Below are 20267 nucleotides of genomic sequence, written 5' to 3'. Positions count from 1 at the left end.
AAGAGAATCAAGGACCTGGAGGCTCAAATAATTCCCAAATGCGACAAAATGGCACCCAGCCGTTAACTCGAGGGTCCTCGAACGATCGTCAACCCGTGCAAAGTTCGAATACCAAATCGAAACGAAAATTCCCGCCGGGGGAAAGCGTTTACGATCGCGCTCGCGACCACCGCCCCTGCGACCGTAATCTTATCGCGCGGCGCGATGTGGCGAACGCGTTCTGTGCGGCTGCAGAACGACGCGGAGTCAACGAACGATAAAAAAAAAACCTCCGTTGGCCATACGCCGCGACACAAAGAATAAACTCGGTACCGGCCACCACCGCCGCCGTCGTTTCTCCCCGACCCCCCGTTTTCCTCGCCGTCTGTTCCCAGTCCTCGTTCCATCTTTCGTTTCTCCGCTCCTCCGCGCGCAGCAACTTCTCTCGACCGTGTGTGGGCGCTCGGTCTCTCCTCCCCGCCCCTCCATAACCATAGTTTCTTTCTCCCTCTCCCCGCGTTTTTCTCGTCGGCACAATCTTTTACTCTCTTTCTCCTCCTCTCCCTCTCTTTCTCTGTTCCCCTTTTCTCCTTCTTTTTTCAGTCGACTGCTTGGGGTAGGTCATGGCGGAACCGCGAGCCACAGAGACGAAGGAGGAGGAAAAAGAAAAGAGGAGGAAAGAAACCGTACACGCGCGCGCACGTTCGTATACACTCGTTCCGGAGCGGATCGCGACTTTGTAGCTGGGTCTTGTACCGAAACGTAAAATACCGGTATTATACCGGTATTTTCGGTTGTACCTTCGCTCTATACAACCCTATATAAGTCCTACCCTTATAGAAATCGAAAAAATACCGGTATTTATTTCGGTTTTCGGTAACATACCGGTTTCGATATAGCTTTGATGGCACAGTATCGGTATCAAAATCATACCGGTTAAAGTACCTGCTATATACGGTTCTCTTTCCTTTCGCTGCGATGTCACGATTTTCACGCGTTGTCCATGTCGAAGGGAACATTGGTCATCCATGTGATTTTTTTTATTTTCGTGGAGCAAGGGATGATACTTCATTTAGTAAAGACCATAATTAATATTATAACGTGTTATAATATTACTTTAAATTCTCCTTTTTAATAAAAATATATTTATGATTCTCGAATAATTTTTAAATTATTGTGAGGGACAGGTTTAGCCCTTCCGTCTCAAAAGTTTGCTAACCCCTGATCTAGAATCATCGAGCACTGAATTTTCAGATTGGAAAGAAGTTTCTATTTCAGAATATCTATACGTGAAGACCATAAAAATCGCGATATCTAAACTGTCTAAACGGGCCATCAATTGCAGCCAAACTGAAACACTCTTTTTTCTCAATTTTTTCAAACCCCTACCTAACCGACTACTGCCGCGTTACCTTTAACATAATCATCGTCCAACAAGTAAAACATCACCAGCGTCTAGCACCGATTGAAATTCATTTAATCAAAACTCAGTCTTCAGGAGTGTCCCAAAAGTCCACCAAAACGTCCGAATCATCGTCCAAAAGGGACACGTCAGAATCTCATATCAACAGGATTTGTGCGACCTCCACGATCACCACGATCGCAAAGATATTTCCCCGAAATCCTACGATCAACCCACACCCCCTTCTTATTTATTCTTCATTTCAATTCGCCAAGGAGACGGAACGTATTCGCCACGGTTTTGCCACCGAAGATCGAACAATTCGATTAAGGAGGGACGATTGCGGCGTTATTGTTACCGATCATGCGATCTGAAAATCATAGAAAATTACTGAAAAGCCCACGGAAACTTTGTATGTACGTTCTGGCCACGGGCATCGGCAGAGCAAACGGATGGGGCCACGGTTGCCCCTGGACTTGAGATGTCGTAATTTTCCCTTCGCCGTAACGGCTCCACGGCACGGAAGTTCTATTCCCCTCCTGGCCCCTCCCGTCTTTCATCCTCGCCAGGGTTTTCTTCTTCGACTCGAAACAGAACCCCTTATCCCCCCCCCCTTTTCCGTAATAGTAGAAGGGTTAGTGAAACAATGGCACGCGCGAGAACGCCGTTATTTAAATAACACACGATGTGGAACCACCGTGGCGGGGTTGATGGCGAATAAGTAAAAAAAAAAAAGATTGTTTCGCTTCGGGGGGACGCGAACGTGAGAAAGACGACGTCCACGGGTTCCGTTCGAGGATTCTACGAATCCTTTTGTCCCGGTGAACACGCACCTTGTCTATTCTCTTTGATTCTCTCTCATCTCGGAGATTAGCAGAGGAAGTTGGTTACACTCTTTGTGAAGCCTCATGTTACAGTTTATCTTACAAGGGAAGGCACGGAAGTGTCCCACTCCGATTTTGATGAAACTTCGTATGTCTGTTAAACAGTCAAAAATAAGGGTACGTATTTTTTTTATCGGCTGAGACGCGACCTTAAGGGGTGAAACCACCCCTCGAAATTTCGATCCGAAACAATTTTGTTATAAACTAATTATATTTTGGACGATTTGTTAGCACCATATTATTTTACATAAAAAAACGCAAACCTCGTCCATTAGAAGTTTTCATGTATCTCCTCTGGTTTTCGAGATAGTACTTTCAGGTCGAAACTTCGAGGGGTGGTTTTATCCTTTAAAATCACGTTTCAGCCGATAAAAAAAAAATACGTATATCTTATTTTTGACTGCTTAACAGACATACGAAGTTTTATCAAAATCGGAGGGGACACCAACGTGCCTCCCCTTGTTATAAGGGGACAATTCGTGAATTGAACCTTCGATGGAATTGATCGCCAGTTGAGCTAGTTTCATTGGAAATTTCGCTGATGTAAAGGATATTTCTGAGTAGGTGAAAATAATTAGAAATTTATATCAGATCTGAACAATCTGCAACCAGAGTCGTTTGGAACTCCAGGCGAACGTCGAATGTGACTCGATACAGCATAGGTCACGAAGATTTGAATTTCATTGAATTTTGTTTATATTCGTGTATGCAGAAGACCACGGGATCATCGATCACGAAGCTCCTTCGTTCCTCCTTTACCCCCCAATTTCTCGATCGTCTTCCTTGTCTTTCCCCTGTGCACTGCAGTTCCGGTTCTGGCAGCTGTCGTCGATTCAAGATTGGGTATACGGATCGGTCAAGGGTAGTGTGTGTGTGTGTAACGTTACCGTCGACGTCGAACCGGTTTAAAGAGCGGGGTGAAAGAGAGATTTAGAGGCGAAAGAGAGAGGTCCCCGGCAAAAAATTCATTTGAATCGCCCGGAGGGTCGGGCAGAGGTGTCGAAATAATTGGATTTTAATTTTCGTAGCCGACGAAAGAACAAAAACCACCGGCCTTTCTCTTTTCCTCTTCCTGCTCTCTTGGTGTATTCTACTTCCCCCGATCGGGAGCTATGAGAACCGCCTCGTCGACGAGTGTTTATACAACGTTGCCCTGCATTAATGTTTTCGACTTTCCATCTTCTTTCGCGCCCTTTGTTTTCCCACGAGGTGCCGCACCGTCGCTTTATTTTTCACGCACGTGGGATTATAATTGTCGTCCTTCGATGGATTTGTTTTTCTTTTTTTTTTCGACAATCATGGTGGAACTAACCAAATGTTTTGGGGAAGTGTTGAAGAGAAAGGGTCATAAAACGAGCACATTTTTGTAACACTAGAGTCATCGTTGCACCTTTGTAGGAAATTGAAGTTTTGGATTAGATAAGTTGCTCGTAATGAACAGTCTTTTTGGAAGAAAATTAAGGCATTGTTGTAAATTAGATATCGATGGGATCTTGATTTCGCAGCATGTAATCGCAAGCGTTATCTTGTGGTGGGATTTTGAAAGATGAAAGTATATTTTATGAATATTACGAACAGTGCCGTTATGATAGATATTACCGGCTGGTAGTCATTGACAGCGAACCAGACTATCGATTAGGTACTTAGGAATACACTGATCATTTGTGCAATTACTACACAGCGAATGTTTATGCATTTGTTACATGTTCTAACGTGGACAACGTAATAAAATAAAGGTTTTAATCAGTACCTTACAAGTTTTGTGGGTACCTCCCCAAAATACCTTGAAAAATATGGGATTTTTTAGGTACACTGCATAACATAACTATACAACCACCCTAAAATTTTCAATTCTTACGTATTTTAATTAAAATAAAAACGGACCAAGTATGTCATGTCTAAAATCGTGTTGAGAAATAATGTTTCTCTAGAAAAAAAGAGACTATATTCCTTAGAAAAGAAGTGGTTCGATTTTATTTTAACCACAATACATAAGGATTGAAAATTTTGGGGTCATTTTATAGTTATGTCACGCTGTAGGTTAAGATATAAACGAACAGAAGATCTAAGGCAACTAACTCCGATAATCCCATACATTTCGATTGTCAACCGAATGTCGACAAGCCCCAATCAAAAGCTAAAACGCGCACAATTATGTGCACCAATAATAATCACTCAGGAACCGGTCCCTTCCGGTTTAAAAGGGTTCCAAGTGTACCTCGGACGCTCGTAACGTTTTGTCCCCTACCGATGGAGATCCGCGGTGCCTGGGAACGCCACAAAGGAGGCGAATGTTTTAATTAAATCCCGGAGAAAACGCGAAAACTTCGCCATCCCGCGCTGGCGTTTTTGCGAATTTTCCGAAAGTTTCCGCCTCGCCTCGCTTTCAAGGTGGCGATGGACGAGCAAGGTGTGGGTGGTTTTCCCTTTAACCACCGTCTTCTCCACCTTTCCATTCATCCCCCTTTCCACTTCGTCGTTCTCAGAGGGAATAAAAGAAGTCGCAAAAACAAAAGAACGACACCTGGCTACTTAGCGAAACAAATTGTTGCTTTACCACTCGGCTACGAGAATTTAAAAGTTTTCCACATCGACTTCCTCTTTCTACTACCTTCAACATCTTCCCCCTTCATCAACCTTCCCCGTTTTTCGTTATCCATCCTCGAGCATCTTGTCGTATCTCCGTTTCCCTTCGACAAATATTCCCGTTCTTTCGCGGTAGTCCCGGGTCTCGATTCACGGCTCGTTAGCGGTGCTTCCTTTTCCTTCATTTCGGCCCCCGTCGCAACTGTAAAAGGACAGAACCGGCCCCCGTACGAGACTCGCGGGACACTCGTCTGTGTTTGCAGCGGGTTACTATCGATCGTGACGGACTGTCCCATTAAATCGGTTCGCGTCGTGCGTGGAATACGCGTATGGGAACAATTAAACGTGGTATTGTCCACCTAACTGGTGGCAGCCTAGACCCGTCCCAGGGTATGTGTACCGTTCCACGCGACGTTTACGTACCGTGGATCTTCCGCGGATCGAGAGATCAGCGGAGACTCTTCAGAGGATCGAGCTCGAACCGCCACGGCGGTCGACGATTATTACGATCACCAGCTGTGTGCTCGTCGACGACGATCCAGAATCGTTTAATGATCGTCGAAGACGTCATCAGCGGGATAGTCTTAACGATTAAACAACAACAAAACACCATACACGGAATACAGCACATACACACGCACGTAGAGCATGCCAGCGGGGGTTTGGGTGACATAAAAGATAGACTACGAACGCAATAATAAAAAAAGAACATGGAGAGTTTGGAATATAAAAGGTGCGACACAATGTGAGCGATGTCCCCCTGATACCTTGTCGATCCAGCGAGGGGGACAGTGACGACGAAACGAGGTCTAATCGAGAGGTGATCCACGGTAAATTAAAGAATGGTGGTCGTTTGTTTGAGACGTGCGGGAGGTGTACGGATAATACAGTGTTTGGAATAACGAAAAAAGAATTCGACCATAAAACGATGAAAATATTGATGGGACTGTGCTGAACGGAGCCTCTACGAATCGGCAAAATGCAAAAAGAAAAAAGGAGTGAACAGATAAACAAAGTGAGATAGGTTAGAAGCTGCGTGTCGGCCAGGAGATATACAGGGTGTAACAAAAATGCTGGACCCGGAAATGGGAGACTCGTGATGCGATTTGGAACAAGTTTTTCTTTAGGAACAATTTTATCCGAGGCTTTGTTAAGGAGATATTAACGAAAAACCCCGACCAATCAGTGCGCCAATGAGTTCCCGCGGTAACGATGGCTACGCGCTGCGATTGGTAGCCAACGTTACCGCGGGAACTCACTGGCGCTCTGATTGGTCGGGGTTTTTCCTTAATATCTCGTTAACAAAGCCTCGGATAATATTTTTCCTAAGGAAAAACTTGTTTCAAATCACCTCACGAGTCTCCCATTTCCCGGTCCAACTTTTTTGTTACATCCTGTGTATATATGTATAAATTATTATTATAAAGGGGATCTTGAACGGGCTGAGTGTTCAACTCACTCGTTGCAGGGTGGACCAGCATTCCTCGAGGGTGCGCTCGCTGATGTTGCCCATTCCTCCGCCACCGCCGGCGCCTCCCGCACCACCAAGTCCCGCCGCAGAGGCACGAGACTATCGGGGCAAGACAGGAGGACTCGTGTTAGTTTGCTTTTTGGTTTTCTTTTTCGTTCGTCAGGAATACCACAAAATCCGTCTAGTTAACACCTCGAACCGTGCACAAAGGTGTTTCATGCTCGTATCGACACGAGGTGTTCGAAGTTTGCGGGTTAAAGATGACAAGTTAAGCTGATATCATGCGTTCGTGGAGAAATTTCTGATGTCTCGAGCAATGAAATTGCAGGAAAAGTCAGCTGTTTCTGGCAATGGTTAACGTGTAATAATTTTAGTAAAATTGATCTGTGGAAGAAGGATCTAGATTCCCTAGATTAACCCTTTGCATTCGATTGACTGTTTTATAGGAACTGAGTGTACGGGATATTAGGGAATCACGAGTGCAAAGGGTTAAAGAACATTTTTATGTTTGTTTTTGAGAAATAATTGCGCAGGCACGCTTAATGGGACTGTACTATACGCAAGGTGATTCGGAACATAGCGAGTCGTCCACGGAAAATTGATGGGGAATATTAAAGTTGATGGAGCTTGACTTCTTATAATTGATTTTCTTCGCAACTGCGGACGAACGAGAATCAAAGGAGGAGATTTATCTTATCAATTGAATGTTCCGGTTCTCTCCGAAGTGTTCTCGTATAAATTAAAGTAAGTTTCCAAGCGCAACACGGTTGAAAGTCTTCTAAACGTTAAAATATCCAAAAAGAAACCTTGAAGAACCTAACTTATTAACACATAGGTACTCTAATCTACTCTATTCTCGGATCACGAATAATTAATAGGTCGTAACACATGAAATATTCGTTTATTTCTCAGCTTTTTTTTGTAATTTGAGTTTCTTCGAATTGTCGACTTCTTTCAAACGTTTCGATACTGTTCTAGCATTTGTATCAAGTTGCGCAGCAAATTTTGCGAGTTGGATGGATTCTCTTTAACTAAAGGACCTTCAAATCGTCGTTTCTTATTCTTCTTCGTGAGTCTACCTCGTCCTTCGTTGTTCAAGGCTGGTATCACCTCATGAAAATTTTGAAAACCTACGACGAATAGTACGTTTTTTAACACCATTCTCCTCAAAAGCTGCATTAACATTATGTGCAGCTTGACGGAATTTAAACTCATAAAGGAAATCCTCTCGAATTTCGTTGCGTATTCATTGCACCGTTGCAAAGAGAATACCTGACGAACTTCCAGAATTATTTCAGACAAAAGAGCATAGATTTTTACATTCAATTTTATATAAACCCATACTGCAAGCAAATGATACGATTCTTGATAGGATCTAAAAAAATATAAAGCTGCGTCTGCACTATATAGCAAAATAGTGTTATGAAACAAATTGTTTTTCTAACAAATTTTATATCTAGACTGCGAATTTTATGCATTTATAGAATATTCGATTGTTCAAAATTCAGCACAGTAAAAAGTTTCAGAAAGTTTACTTGGATCTTGTTCTTACTTCGACATTATTAAAACCCTTAGCAGGGTAAATAAATTCTTTTTTGCGTCCAGTTTCGAGAAATTAATCCGTAGAATTCTATATTTGCATAAATATTCGCAGTATATTTATAACATTGCTATATGACGTGTTCTGCTGTATACATAATGTAGATGCAGCTTAGAGCGTTGAAACGGATATTTCGCGTGTTACGACCTAATAGTTTAACCCATTAAGGACCAATGTCGCGTTAATGCAACATTTCATTCGCAAATGTTTTCAGTCAATCTTTTCAGTTAATTTTGTAACATCGTTGTTACGAAAGGGAATACCAGGGATTTGCTTAATAATCTTCCCGTCGGTACTTCTCTCATCCTTTTTAGGGTGTTCAAAATTATATAAATGACATAAATATTGTTGAATTTTCTTATTTTGAAGTAAAAAATATATTAAATAGACCCATTTGTTCTGTTTTCATTTAATTTTCGAGGGAATACTTGAATTTCTCAACTGAAAACTTGGAGATCTACTTCACATTAGCGAAACCCAGCATTTCAGGCACTTTTAAAATGAGTATTGCACCGCAACAAGCCATACAGTAAATCCTCGATGAGTGTTCGAAGGTACCTCGTCACCGAACACAAAATATTTCATAAACTAATGGCCACATGCGCCTGCAACAAATATCACTAGCTTCAGAATTCCAAGCTCTATTTTCTAAGGACCATTCCTTGTGAATATCGAGAAGCTTTCGAGCACTCATCAAGAATTTCCTCTCCTTACAAAAATCGTGTCATTCTACTCGGTCCTTATTGGGTCAACTTCTCCATCATCCTCCAAAACAACGAATTCAAATCCAAAGAACCACCCAACCCCAAAGAATCTCCCCCATAAAATTTCCATCGGTCCATCGTCCATTTTAACGTCCAGGCGAATCACCAAGCAGCGTACAGTCTCGCCTGCAAACCGTCTCCCTATCCCTGATAAAAGTGAAACGAAAGAAAAAAACGAAAACACAAAAAACCCGGGCAGAAGGAAAATTCGTTCGGATTCCTATTAAGCAGGGACCAGCGCGGCAGCTAGCCGTGGCGCGGATCCGCGCGGGGATATATTTACTTAGTTTCCTCGTATCGAAGCTCGCGTGTACTCGCCGCGCCGCGATATTTTCTCGAGAGAGAACATCTTCCCGGCGTACCCGTATGACGTATGCGTATAGTATTATCTGTGTTGCGCGGGTCAAGAACCCCGGGGACGACGACGTATCTGCATCTCCTCGCATCGGTGTGCGTGGGCCGCGTTTGCATTTGTGGCCCCCGTGATCTCTAAATGTGTGCGTGCCTGCCTGCTTGGCCTGCCCGCCTGGCTGCTCGCTAGCTAGCTAGCTAGCTAGCGCGCGCGCGTTCACGTTCACTCTCTTTCTCTCTTTCTCTCTGACGTTCACTTACTCTATCTTTCTATCTCGCTTTCACATCCCCATCTCGCTTACACTGTCCCTACCTCTCTCTATCTCTCTCTCTGACTTGGTTCTCGCGTTACGCGTGTTGTACGGCGACGCTGTAAGTCAACGTATTCCGATGTGCGTGAACCATGGTCAGTGTGTATATCGCGGCTTGGTACAGTCGTGGATTCAAACAGCCGGCGAAATTGTCGACGATCCACGCGGCGGATTTATTGAGAGTCATCGTTTCTGACCGAACGCTTTCCTCGCCTTATGGGACTGGCCCATTGCGACTTTGATGTACCCTCAAGATCATAGACGGTACTTCGATATTGGGTTTTGGTTTTCGGATGTGGTTTAGGTGTAGCGTAACTTTTTCTGGGAGAAAAAACGGCGTAGGGGAAGGGTCTCCTAATATTTGGGAGAATTGCAGTTCAAGTTTTTCCCAGTGGCGAAAGTCGATTTTGCACGTGAGTGTACGAATTAATTCGTGGTCTTCTTTTCGTAGATTTGTTGTTTATTTATAGAAGACTGAAATACAGTCTAGTATCGAAAATACTCTTCATTAGTTTCTACACATTTATGCCTTTTCTGGGGCCGTTGTTAGATCCCCTCTCGAATAAATGATGGCGGTTTTGATTGAATAATTAATTGAAGGATCACGAATTAATTTACACACCTAATTCGCGTATTTTCACGTCGTTCGATGAATGAATTCGTAGAAAAAATCGAGGATGTTATCCGGTTAAGCCCGACTACTTTTCTCACCTACTGAATCTAGCCCGTGACGATTTCAGCGCCCCCCTAATCCCAAGCCTCATAAAAAGTTTTTCGATATTTCTATTCTGTTTTTCAGACATATATTCACGTATTTTCACGTTGATGTATGAATTTGTACGGAAGATCGAATATGTAATTCTATTAAACCCGACCGCCACAATCGCTCGCCTATTGGACGTGACCCGTGACGACTTCGACGTCGTGACCTCACCCCCAAGACGATTTTCCACTATTTCTTTCTTTTTCCCAGATGTGCCGACATGTCACGAATTTGCCACGAAAGATGAGCACGCTCGTAAGCTGGAATGTAATCACGCGTGGGATGGCAGTTTAGATGTTTTAGGGTCGAATATCTCGCGATCTATGAGCGGACTATGGAAGGTACGATAGACAGTGTGAGATTACTATGTTCAAAGGTTAGGACCGACATTCGCAATGTTCTTCACGAATATTTTTCACGTTCGGTCGAAACTGTTTGGAAGTATTGTCCGGCGTCAGTCAGCCCAAGTGAATGACCTTATTTATCGGCGCATTATGCACTTTTATCGCGGTCGCCTCGTCCCAGTTTATTTATCTCCGTTCTCTCCGGGTGCACGGGCGCGGAGTATGACCGGAGGGATCGAGAGAATAAAAAAAATGTGGGGAGACGAAAGAGCGAGAGCGAGAGAGAGAGAGAGAGAGAGAGAGAGAGAGAGAGAGAGAGAGATAGAGTGAAAGTGAAGCGAAAAGTAAACGATCGATCGCGCGGTTTCTCACCTGCAACTCGTTGACGAGCTTCTCCGTCAGGCTGGCATCGTGCGAGTCCTGGCTGGTCCCGCCTGGACTCAGCATCGAGTTCTGGGAATTCTGTTGTTGGTTGGTCGACATGTTCATCCCGGCCAGGCCACCGTTCTGGGCGATGCTGCCCCCCGCCATACTTAACGCCTGTTGCTGTAGATTTTGCGTAAGGTTCTGCGCCTGTTGCTGTAAATTCTGCGTCAGATTTTGCGCTTGTTGTTGGAGCGCCTGTTGGCCAAGACTCTGGCTGAGATTCTGTGTCAGGTTCTGGGCTTGCTGTTGCAACGTCTGCGACAAGTTCTGCGCCTGACTCTGGATGTTCTGTTGTAGATTCTGACTAGCCTGGCTGAGGTTCTGCGGTTGGTTCAATAGTTGTTGTTGTTGCTGCGGCGACAGACTCGGCGTCATACTTTGCGCGAGATTGTGCTGCAATGTCTGGCCAAGATTCTGCTGCATGTTCTGCGTCAGCGCTTGTGTCAGCGCCTGTCCCAGGTTCTGGTTCAACGCCTGGGCCGCCTGAGCGGCCTGGACCGCTTGTACGGCTAGCGACGGACTCGACGCCTGCGACATCGTTTGTTGTGCTTGGGCGAAATTGTGTAAGCTCTGTGCCATGCTGGACGCGATGTCGTTTTTATGGTCCATCTGAGGGGACGGCGTGGTCGGCGCCGGGGATGATTGATGCTGTGCTCCCTGAGCCGTTTGTTGGCTCATAGACATCGCGTGCTGTTGTTGTTGTTGATGTTGCAACTGTTGCTGCGGACTAGCGGTCTGTCCTAATCCCGTGCTAGCTGTTTGCTGCATCTGCGACACGCTTGTCTGCTGCTGCTGTTGTTGTTGCTGCTGTTGCTGCTGTTGCTGCTGCCCGAGCGGACTGTGCAACTGCGGCACTTGCTGCTGGTGTTGCTGTTGTTGGGTAGAGTTCGATATAGGGCTATGCTGTATCCCCGGGGAATGCTGAGGTGGGCCTCGTTGCGGTTGGTGCCAGTAATCGGACATCTTGAAGACATGCTGTCGCAACGCGTGAAGATTCGCGGCCGCCGCGGTGACGGCCGAGGCCTGAACCTCCATTGGTTCCGGCTCGGTTTTGAGGTCCAGTTCCGGGGAGCTGCAAGGATCCTCGTCCTCCTCCTCGTCCTCCCTCTTGCCGATGTCCTCGTCGTCCTCGGCCTTGATCCTGGCGGATCTGTCCGCCTCGTATACGGCCGTTCCTCCTCCAGCAACACCAGCAACACCACCGCCGCTTCCACCGCCGCCACTTCCGCCACCGCCACCGCCACCTCCACCGGGTCCACCGCCACCTCCACCGGCTCCACCGCCACCTCCTCCACCTCCTATCCCACCCCCCGAATCGCCAGAGTGGAAATGATTCCCGGGGTGATGCTGATGATGATGAAAGTAATGTTGCTGAAGGTGATGGTGTGGACGCGACTCTGGATTTTGGCCCTGCTGCTGCTGATGTTGCTGCGGCGGCTGCGGCTGTTGTTGTTGTTGCTGCTGCTGTTGCTGCTGCTGTTGTTGTTGCTGCTGCTGTTGTTGTTGTTGTTGCTGCTGTTGTTGCTGCTGCTGTTGCTGGTGATGGTCCAAGCCAAAGTCCGGTTGGGCTTGCGTCTGGGCACGTAGGTCCAGGGCCGCCGTCGCGTCCGAAATTTTGAGGCCTTCGCGAGAAGCCCGGGCTACCCCCTTCCGGCGCAGCTTGCCCGCTTTTTCGCACCCCTTTCGGTAAGCAGCTCGACGGCCGGCACACTTCCGCGCTCGCCGCCGTTCCTTCCTATCTCCTTACACGCGTTATCTCGCGCTTCGGACTTCTCTTAGCCCAGGATCGTCCTAAGTACAACGATCCTCGCTCGACGTGGGCGGCGGGCAACGTCAGTTACTCGCCACCTGCTTCGACTTCCCGGGCCTGCTGTTGCTGCCTCCCGCTACTTTTCCCTCGGCACACCGCTGTTCTCTTTCTCCTCTTCTTCGCCTGCCTCTACGCTCGAGCCTCTCTTCAGCCTCTTTATCGCGTCTCGTCCGTGTATTATACGTTAGTTTTTCACGCGAACAATCACCGATCGGTTCTCAGATGATACACAATCGATGATTCCTCGTGACTATCGTCGAATTCTTGTCTCCCGTATCGCAATCACTATACTCGCGTTATTAATCGTGCGTCTACGCGGTATGGCGTTTTCTTGATTCTTTTATATTATCCTTCCCTCTCTATTCTTCTATCACTTCCTCCTTCCTCTGGTCTGCATTTAATGCAAATTTATGTGTTCGTGCGTGTATGTATCGTGTGTATGCGTGTGTGTTTATTTGCGAATCGATGCGCGCTCGAGCGGACGTTCCCCGACACTCTGGAGAACACCCTATTTCTTTCTTCTATCTAACTTAAAGTCTATCATACACTTAAGTTCAGGTTAAAATTCAGGATTGCCCAGCCCGGACGGTGTGAACGAGAAGGACAAGTCCGTGGCGGACGCGATTCTCCTCCCGTGATCTCTACGAAGTACGATAACGATGGTCGTGTGCCTCTTCTCCTCTTCTGTCTCTCCTATCTGTGCTGTGACACCGTGTGAGGGAAATCGCGCACTCGCGAATTGATACTGCTCGTCCCGTTTTGCCCTGAGTAGTTCGTAGCCCCGTTATGTCGATGTTGATGTGTTGTAATATTGTGCGTGTGTGAGATTGCGAACGCGCGAGCCCTTGGTCCGTGTTCGTTTCGAAGCGCGATGAAACGACTCGCCCGTTCAACCGTGTGTGGAATACGTGGTGTGATTTCTTCTATACCGGGACGGCAGTTCTTTCCGCCGTGTCGTGATTTATTTTTTCGTTAATTACGCGTTTGTGTGTGTGTGTGTGTTTGTGTGTGTGTGTCACTCGGTCCCGCGCACAGTGTATCGTAGGTAACAGTCGAGGATTTCCGCGAATCGCTGTTATTCACCTTTCGATGAATTTTCACGCGGTTCTTCGGGTTCTTGCTTCTCAGCGTTCGCTTTCTGTCGTTCTACGCCTGTCACACGACCCTCTAGATTCGTCGCTTCTATATTCTTCTAACGAGATCGCGTCCGTGCACGACGACTTCCCTCCTCGAAATGCGACTCTAGGGGTATCTTTTAACTCTTTAAAAGGAATTACTATTCGATTATCGATTAACCGCTCGTCGTTACCGATATCGTCGATGGTAGTTGTGGTTGCTTCTTATTATCGTTTAGGTTTAATAATATTGCACTTAGGTACACTCGTTTTTTGAACACACTGAAATATATATGTATGCGGCGCGAGGTTCTCTGTTAGCGAGCTTCCATCTTCTTCTTTATATCATTCTTTCGACTTCCAGTCACTGTACGATCTCTTCCTGTTTATTCTTGCTACTCTCTTTCGATTCTTCCAGATCTATCCACCTGTCGATTGACTACCACTCTTGTCGATCTCACTGGTCTCTTTCTCGCTAATCTCTCGCACTTCTCGTATCCTCTTCTCTTCGCTACTCCTGAAATCACTCTCGTCGCAATCCCGCTTCTACGCGTCTCGCTTTCGCTCTTCTTTTCCTCTTGTGTTCCTCCGCTTCTTCTGCTTTGCTCGTCTTATTCTGCTTCTTCCGCTTCGTCCAGTCTTCCTCTCCTGCGCAGGAATCTCTTGCTGCAATGCGTCTCCCGCTCGAAGCTGCAATTCAGAAAAGCAAAAAAAAAACGCTATTTTTTTTGTTTGACGAAGGTGTTATCCACACTAAAAAAAAAAAAAAAACATTCACTGGATCTTTCACTACCAATTATTTTTCACTCGAACCGAATGCATGCAACTCTGGGCGAACGTTCGCGCGACTTTTCAAGGGTTTCAAGGATCTCGCGCTAATAAACCTCGCACTGAATCCGATTCTCGATCGTTCGTTTTCGACGACCTTCGTACACCTTTTGTCACCTTTCTGCACAAAACTCAACTACAATTCATGTTCGTCGCTTGGATTTGTAATAACATAACACAAGCTGTCGCATTTGGGTCTAGTCGATTGGTGAGAAGTCATCGAGGAGACGGAATTATTGAAGAGCCGGTGAATGGAAAGTATTTAATCCGACGTTTCAACCCCTAACGAATCGTTTAATTTTTTTTTGTACATAAAGGTTGTGCCTGTTTATTTACATTAAATAAATAAATTTAAGATTCCGTTCGCGTGAGAACATCGTGGAAAACGAAACGAGAAACCGAGGATTTGACAACGGGACGAAGATATCGCTTGGAAATATTTAATTCGACGTAACACTTGGATATCGTGGAGGAAATTCAGAAATCACGGCGGGTGTCACTTTCGTTACGATTTGTTCTGCCGGTGAACGAACCGTTTCACCATATATCGAACGTCCAATTTCCTGTCACGGTTATATATTAATATATCCGTATAATATAAACCATCGCGAAGGGATTGTTCCTTCGCGGATTGTTTCCTATAACACGTGAGCGTCCGCGGGAACGTTTTGCCGTCGCGTCACACTCGGCCACCGAAAGATCTTTTCGGGAGACAAATTGAAAACGAAAAGACGACCGAAGAGATTTGGTCAGGTGTGATTTTCAACCATGAAAAATAGAATAAACCAGAATCAGATTCGGTCATCAAAACTACCAAACGTTCGAACAATTTCGGTACACTGAACTTTCGAAGTGAACGTAATCCAAAGATTTTTCCTTGCGCTCCAAGCAATTGCGAATTCTGGTAGACTCGTTGAATTTTTAATTTATTCGATTCCTACGAGAATTCCTCCGTCACGTTTCGGAAGATTCTTCGTTCACGGGATTCAACACAATGAAAAATGTCCTCTGAAGATCGAGAACGTATGTAGAAGACCTTGTCTGGTCGTCACTGAACAGAAGATTCCTGATCACCTTGCGAACATATCATCCCCATCGTTCGCGTCGTCGACGGTTCCGTCCGTCAACAATCCACGTTCGTTCAGTCGACGATCTCGCGTGACGGAGATCCCGAAGAATCGCTCGAGCTGATCCCGCGACGAGGAAAACAGCCGTTCATCCCACGGTTCCTCGAGCTTTCATCAAGAAACTCCATTCTATCGCGGCTCTGATCGCGGGTTTTTAGACGAAAGGATCGAGCCGTCGAGGATCGCGACGAAACACTGCAGACGACGATGACGTGTACGGGGCATGTCAGGGAACTTGGGGATGGAGGGGGTGGATCGCGGCGGTGGTTGGCTGAAAGTGGGGAAAACTGACGAAAATCACGGAGCGAGAAAAAATAAAAAGAATAGAACCCCAATCGACGGGTGAGGTGTCACGTTGTCATCCGCACACAAGACCGGTTGGACACTTTTCCTCCAAGTTCCCTGGCCTAGGATGTCAAGACACTGATCGAGCACAAACAGGGGGTGGAAATTCGTCGGAAAAATCCAAGGTTTCCCTTACGTTCCGAAAACACGATCGTAGAAGATCTCGGCCGACGTAACAATCAGTTGTAGCCCCAATAGTGAACGAGATGATCTGATTGTGTGAAACGCACTCGGGGCAGTCACGTTCCGATCCAGTATAGCCAAGAAGTGCACGGACGTAAACTGCGATCTCTGTGGCCAGCGGGTGCAAGTGGACGATGGATCCGTTGATTTCTCAGTATCCGGCTTGGGACAGTCGCGAAGACGAAGTAGCACCACGTAGACGACGACGATAAACGACAACGACAACTACGGACGACGAACGATAACGGACGCGCGTGCACGATATATTCCGAAGGGGGAAAAAGCCTCTCTCCTCTTCCGCGTTCTCGGAGTCCTTGACGGAGGAGGAACCGAAACTGACTCGGGTCTGCGGCTCGCGAGAAACGCTAAGTCCTTCTCCGTCGGCGGGGGCCGGTGGTGGCGCGCTTCTCAGACCGCGTGCGTCTGACTAAAAGCCACCCCCTTCGTTGCCTTAAAGAACGCGTGTTCGAGGTAGGGGCGTTGTCTTAGGTGGTGCGCGGTCGCGAAATTTCTGGCTGCCCCCCCGGCCTCCTCCGTGTACCGTCGCCGTTTCCCATCTAAGAGGCGCCCCCGTAACGAGGGTCCGACTGGACCCGGGCCCCGGCCCAGGTCACCCTCGGTCCGACTTCGGAACCCTTGACCGGTCCTCCCACGGCCAAAATCTACCTCCGAGAGGACGAAAAACTGAGCCTTCCGTAGGACAGCAGTTTTCAAGCCACCCCTCTTTTCCTTCGCCCCCACCAAGACAACCCGGGTGAACGTCGAGGCGCGCGCTCTGTGTCTCCCCCTTTTCCACGACGGTTCTCTCCTACGGCTACACCCCCTCTAGCCCCTCCGTCACCCTGGAACGCTCCTACGGAACGGCAAGCTTTCCCTCCTGGCTGGGTGGGTGGGTGGGGGTTATATCTCTGTCTCTCTCTCTTTCTCTCGTTGCTCCTCCAACGATTCTCCGCCGACGTCTCCGTCGGGGGTAGCCTACTGCCTGTATCCTTAAGGGGTGAGAAAGAGAATGCCGTGGCGATACCGTTCTCTTTCTATCGTTTCCCTCTTTTTCGCCTTCCCCTTGCCCGGTGTCCGTCTCCCTTCTCCGTTCCACGGCGAGCCTCCTTCTCTACGATCTCGCCTTTTCCCTCTACCATCTAACAACCCCCTTGTCCTTCCTTCCCTACCGAGAAAACTCTCCCAAACCAGGGGATATAAGCCGGCCTGCAAGAACTACGCGATCATCCCTTGTCCCGCCGTTACCTGGATCGCCGATGCTCAGCCACCACCACCCTCTTACCCTTGCCTCTCGCCTGCTCCGCGACTCTTACGGCCCTCTGAACGAGCGCGGAGTATAAACACGCGCGCCGCCGTCGAGACTTTTCCGCTCGTGGCTCAGTTCTTACGCGATCGGCCTTGAAATTCTCTCGACACCCCCTAGCGACACCCGAGCGTTCCATATATATATATATATATATGTATACACACACACACCGTGTTTCTCTCTGTCGTTTCGTCGGTCTCTCTTACTCCGTAACCAAGTTCCCGCGTCTCCGTGTACAGGACGCCACAACCACCGTGTTTACTACGTGCGAGCGTCACGAACCGACAAGTTCGACTGACCGAAAAATTGTTGTCGAAACGGGGGAGGGGGTGGGAGAGATCCCTGTAAGGGGGTGTACCGGCAGTCTGAGGTACGAATAAAAAGAAGGGGACCGTCGTATAAAAATGGCCTCCTCCCTTATGGCTCCGTATGGCCGCACACGCGTGACTAACCAGAACGAGGGGCAGTGGGACGGTGCTCTCGCTTCTTTTTTTTTTATCCCTTCCCACTAGGTCGACCCCTTTCGATCGAATACGTTTTTTCTTTCTGTCTTTCTTCGTCGACACGTCCATGATTTTCACTACGCGACTCATTCTATCGTATGTAACGATTTTCAGTTGTCCCTTTCGATGCAGTTTAGAGTTTCGATCTTTAAGGGAAGTTCCGTTCCACCCCTGGACAAGATCCCCGATCAGAAGATAAACCGTCGACCACCCGCCCCACCCCCAAGAGGACGTCGACTTTCAACGTAGCCGAGGCGATGTTCATTTCATACCAGAGGGTGGTGGTCATCCTACTCGTCTTACGCACCCTCCTCGTCAAATACGACGGCCACCCCCTTCCCATTCTCTACTTCTTGCCCGGCCTCTCCCCTCTGTCTAACGTATCCACCCCACCACGGCGACGCAAGCTTCACCATCCCTTCCAAGCCTCAACCGAGAACGTCTTTCCCCTCCACTCGTTCTTCCGCCATCCCTCTCGTTCCTTTTCCCCCAGCCTGTCACTTACTCCCTCGCGCGCGCGGCGAAACCTCAACCACCCTCCCACCATCCCCCGTGGAGAAGAGCCGTGTGTCTCTGTCCCTTCCTTTCCCTTCCTTCTCGTTCGCTAGCATCATCCCCACCATTCCAGGCGCGCGGCAACCCCCACGCGCCGTTTTACTTTTTTTCCACGCTGGCCTCGTCGTTTTTTCCACGTGTACGCCACGTGGAAGTGTGAGAGGCCCACAAGAGGGCGGCGAGAAACGCGCCGGCGTTTTTTTCCCTTCCACTATCCCCCTCGTTCCGAATCCCACCCCACCAAAGACGGACGCGTCGCAGCATCCTCCCTCCTCCAAGCGACTACCTGCCACGAGGCGCGTCTACCACGCTTCAGGTGGACGAGTATACCCAACAAGAAGGCAATGATCCTCTCTCTGTATCCCATCGACGACCCTTTACGCGTGTGAACCTAAGACCAAACCATCCGTGAAAAGGCCCACCCCATATAGTCACCCTGTTTCTTTCTCACTTTCCACGATCTTCCTAAAACCACCCCCGTGGCGGCGGCGCAGCTCTTTAATGTCTCGAAACGTAGCGCATCTCATTGGAACGGTCAGATCGAGCAAACTCGATAGATCCCTGGCCCCGGTGTATTTATCTACAGCCGAATCTGACAGATGTCCGTTTAACCGTACGAGCATTTTTCGGCCCGGGGCATCTGCATAAACACGCGAAACAGCGCGGGGGTGTGTGCGTGCACGGAAAAGAGAAGGGCCCCTGTACCACGATCACGATCGAACTTCCGGCCGCGACAGGCTGCTACCGAGGTAGGAATTTCAGCGGAGGAGAAAGTATGTATGCACTTCCCTTTCGTAACCCCATTGATGTATCGGTCTCGCGGGTTATTTCGGCGCGTCTGGGACTGGAATATTCAATTTTCTGTTGGGGAACACACGCGCGCAGTTGTTGCCAGTAGACTGTTATTTTATGTGTATATACTTCGTTTTTGAATATTCAAGGTTCATCGACCGAATCGAAGGTAGTTACAAAGGGTTTGTCTTATAAATACGAATGGATCATTGATAATTAGACTGCGGATCTTATACATTTATGTGCCCATAAGCTTGTAGGAGACAAAATTTTCATCCGATGCAACGAGTTTTTCATTTTATTCTGAACGTAGTTAAGTATGTAAGAGAAGGAAGAAAGTTCCACATTCGCTCTTGTTTATAAATTAATTTATAAAATGGCATTCTGCATAGAAATCTGCAGCCTAATTGTAGCGAGAGTGGTGGTAAGAGATTTTCAATTACAGAAGAACCTTGATTAACCAGATCGATATCAACCAGGGGAGGGTGGGTAGAAATTTACAATTAGTCCCACATAAGAACTTTGAATATGTATTTTTCCCATAGACATTTGACATCATCTATCCGTACCTTCAATTCAGAACTCACTATTCGCAACCCTGGTGAACGACAATCACTCGTCGCCCACAATTCGACTTCGATGAACCTTCGAAAGTGGATCGAAAAATAAAAACGTTGAACATCTAAAGTCAAGAAAATTCTTCGATTCCACGGAGCATAAGAGGATAGACTCCTTCTTCCCATAGATGTCAAAACTCACTATTCGAAACCCTGGTGAACGAAAATCCTTCACAGTTAACCTCCGATGAACCTTCCAAAGAGG

The 20267-nt window shown here is 47.3% G+C and overlaps 1 protein-coding gene across 1 annotated transcript in view; it reads right to left on the bottom strand.

Annotated features, from left to right (window-relative positions):
• Positions 1-18514, bottom strand: part of LOC107193909 (zinc finger protein rotund-like) — an 89676-nt gene extending 71162 nt beyond the window's left edge. The window contains exons 1-3 of the mRNA XM_015583447.1: positions 18406-18514; positions 10828-12620; positions 6311-6421 (exon numbers count right to left, since the gene is read on the bottom strand). Coding sequence (XP_015438933.1) covers positions 6311-6421; positions 10828-12620; positions 18406-18514 — 2013 coding nt within the window. The remainder of the gene's footprint in view (positions 1-6310; positions 6422-10827; positions 12621-18405) is intronic.
• Between the last annotated feature and the right edge of the window lie 1753 nt (positions 18515-20267).

This window comes from Dufourea novaeangliae, unplaced genomic scaffold, assembly GCF_001272555.1.
Source record: "Dufourea novaeangliae isolate 0120121106 unplaced genomic scaffold, ASM127255v1 scaffold21, whole genome shotgun sequence".
NCBI lineage: Eukaryota > Metazoa > Arthropoda > Insecta > Hymenoptera > Halictidae > Dufourea > Dufourea novaeangliae.
Note: the sequence above shows the minus strand (reverse complement) of the source record. Positions and strands in the feature narration are given on the sequence as shown.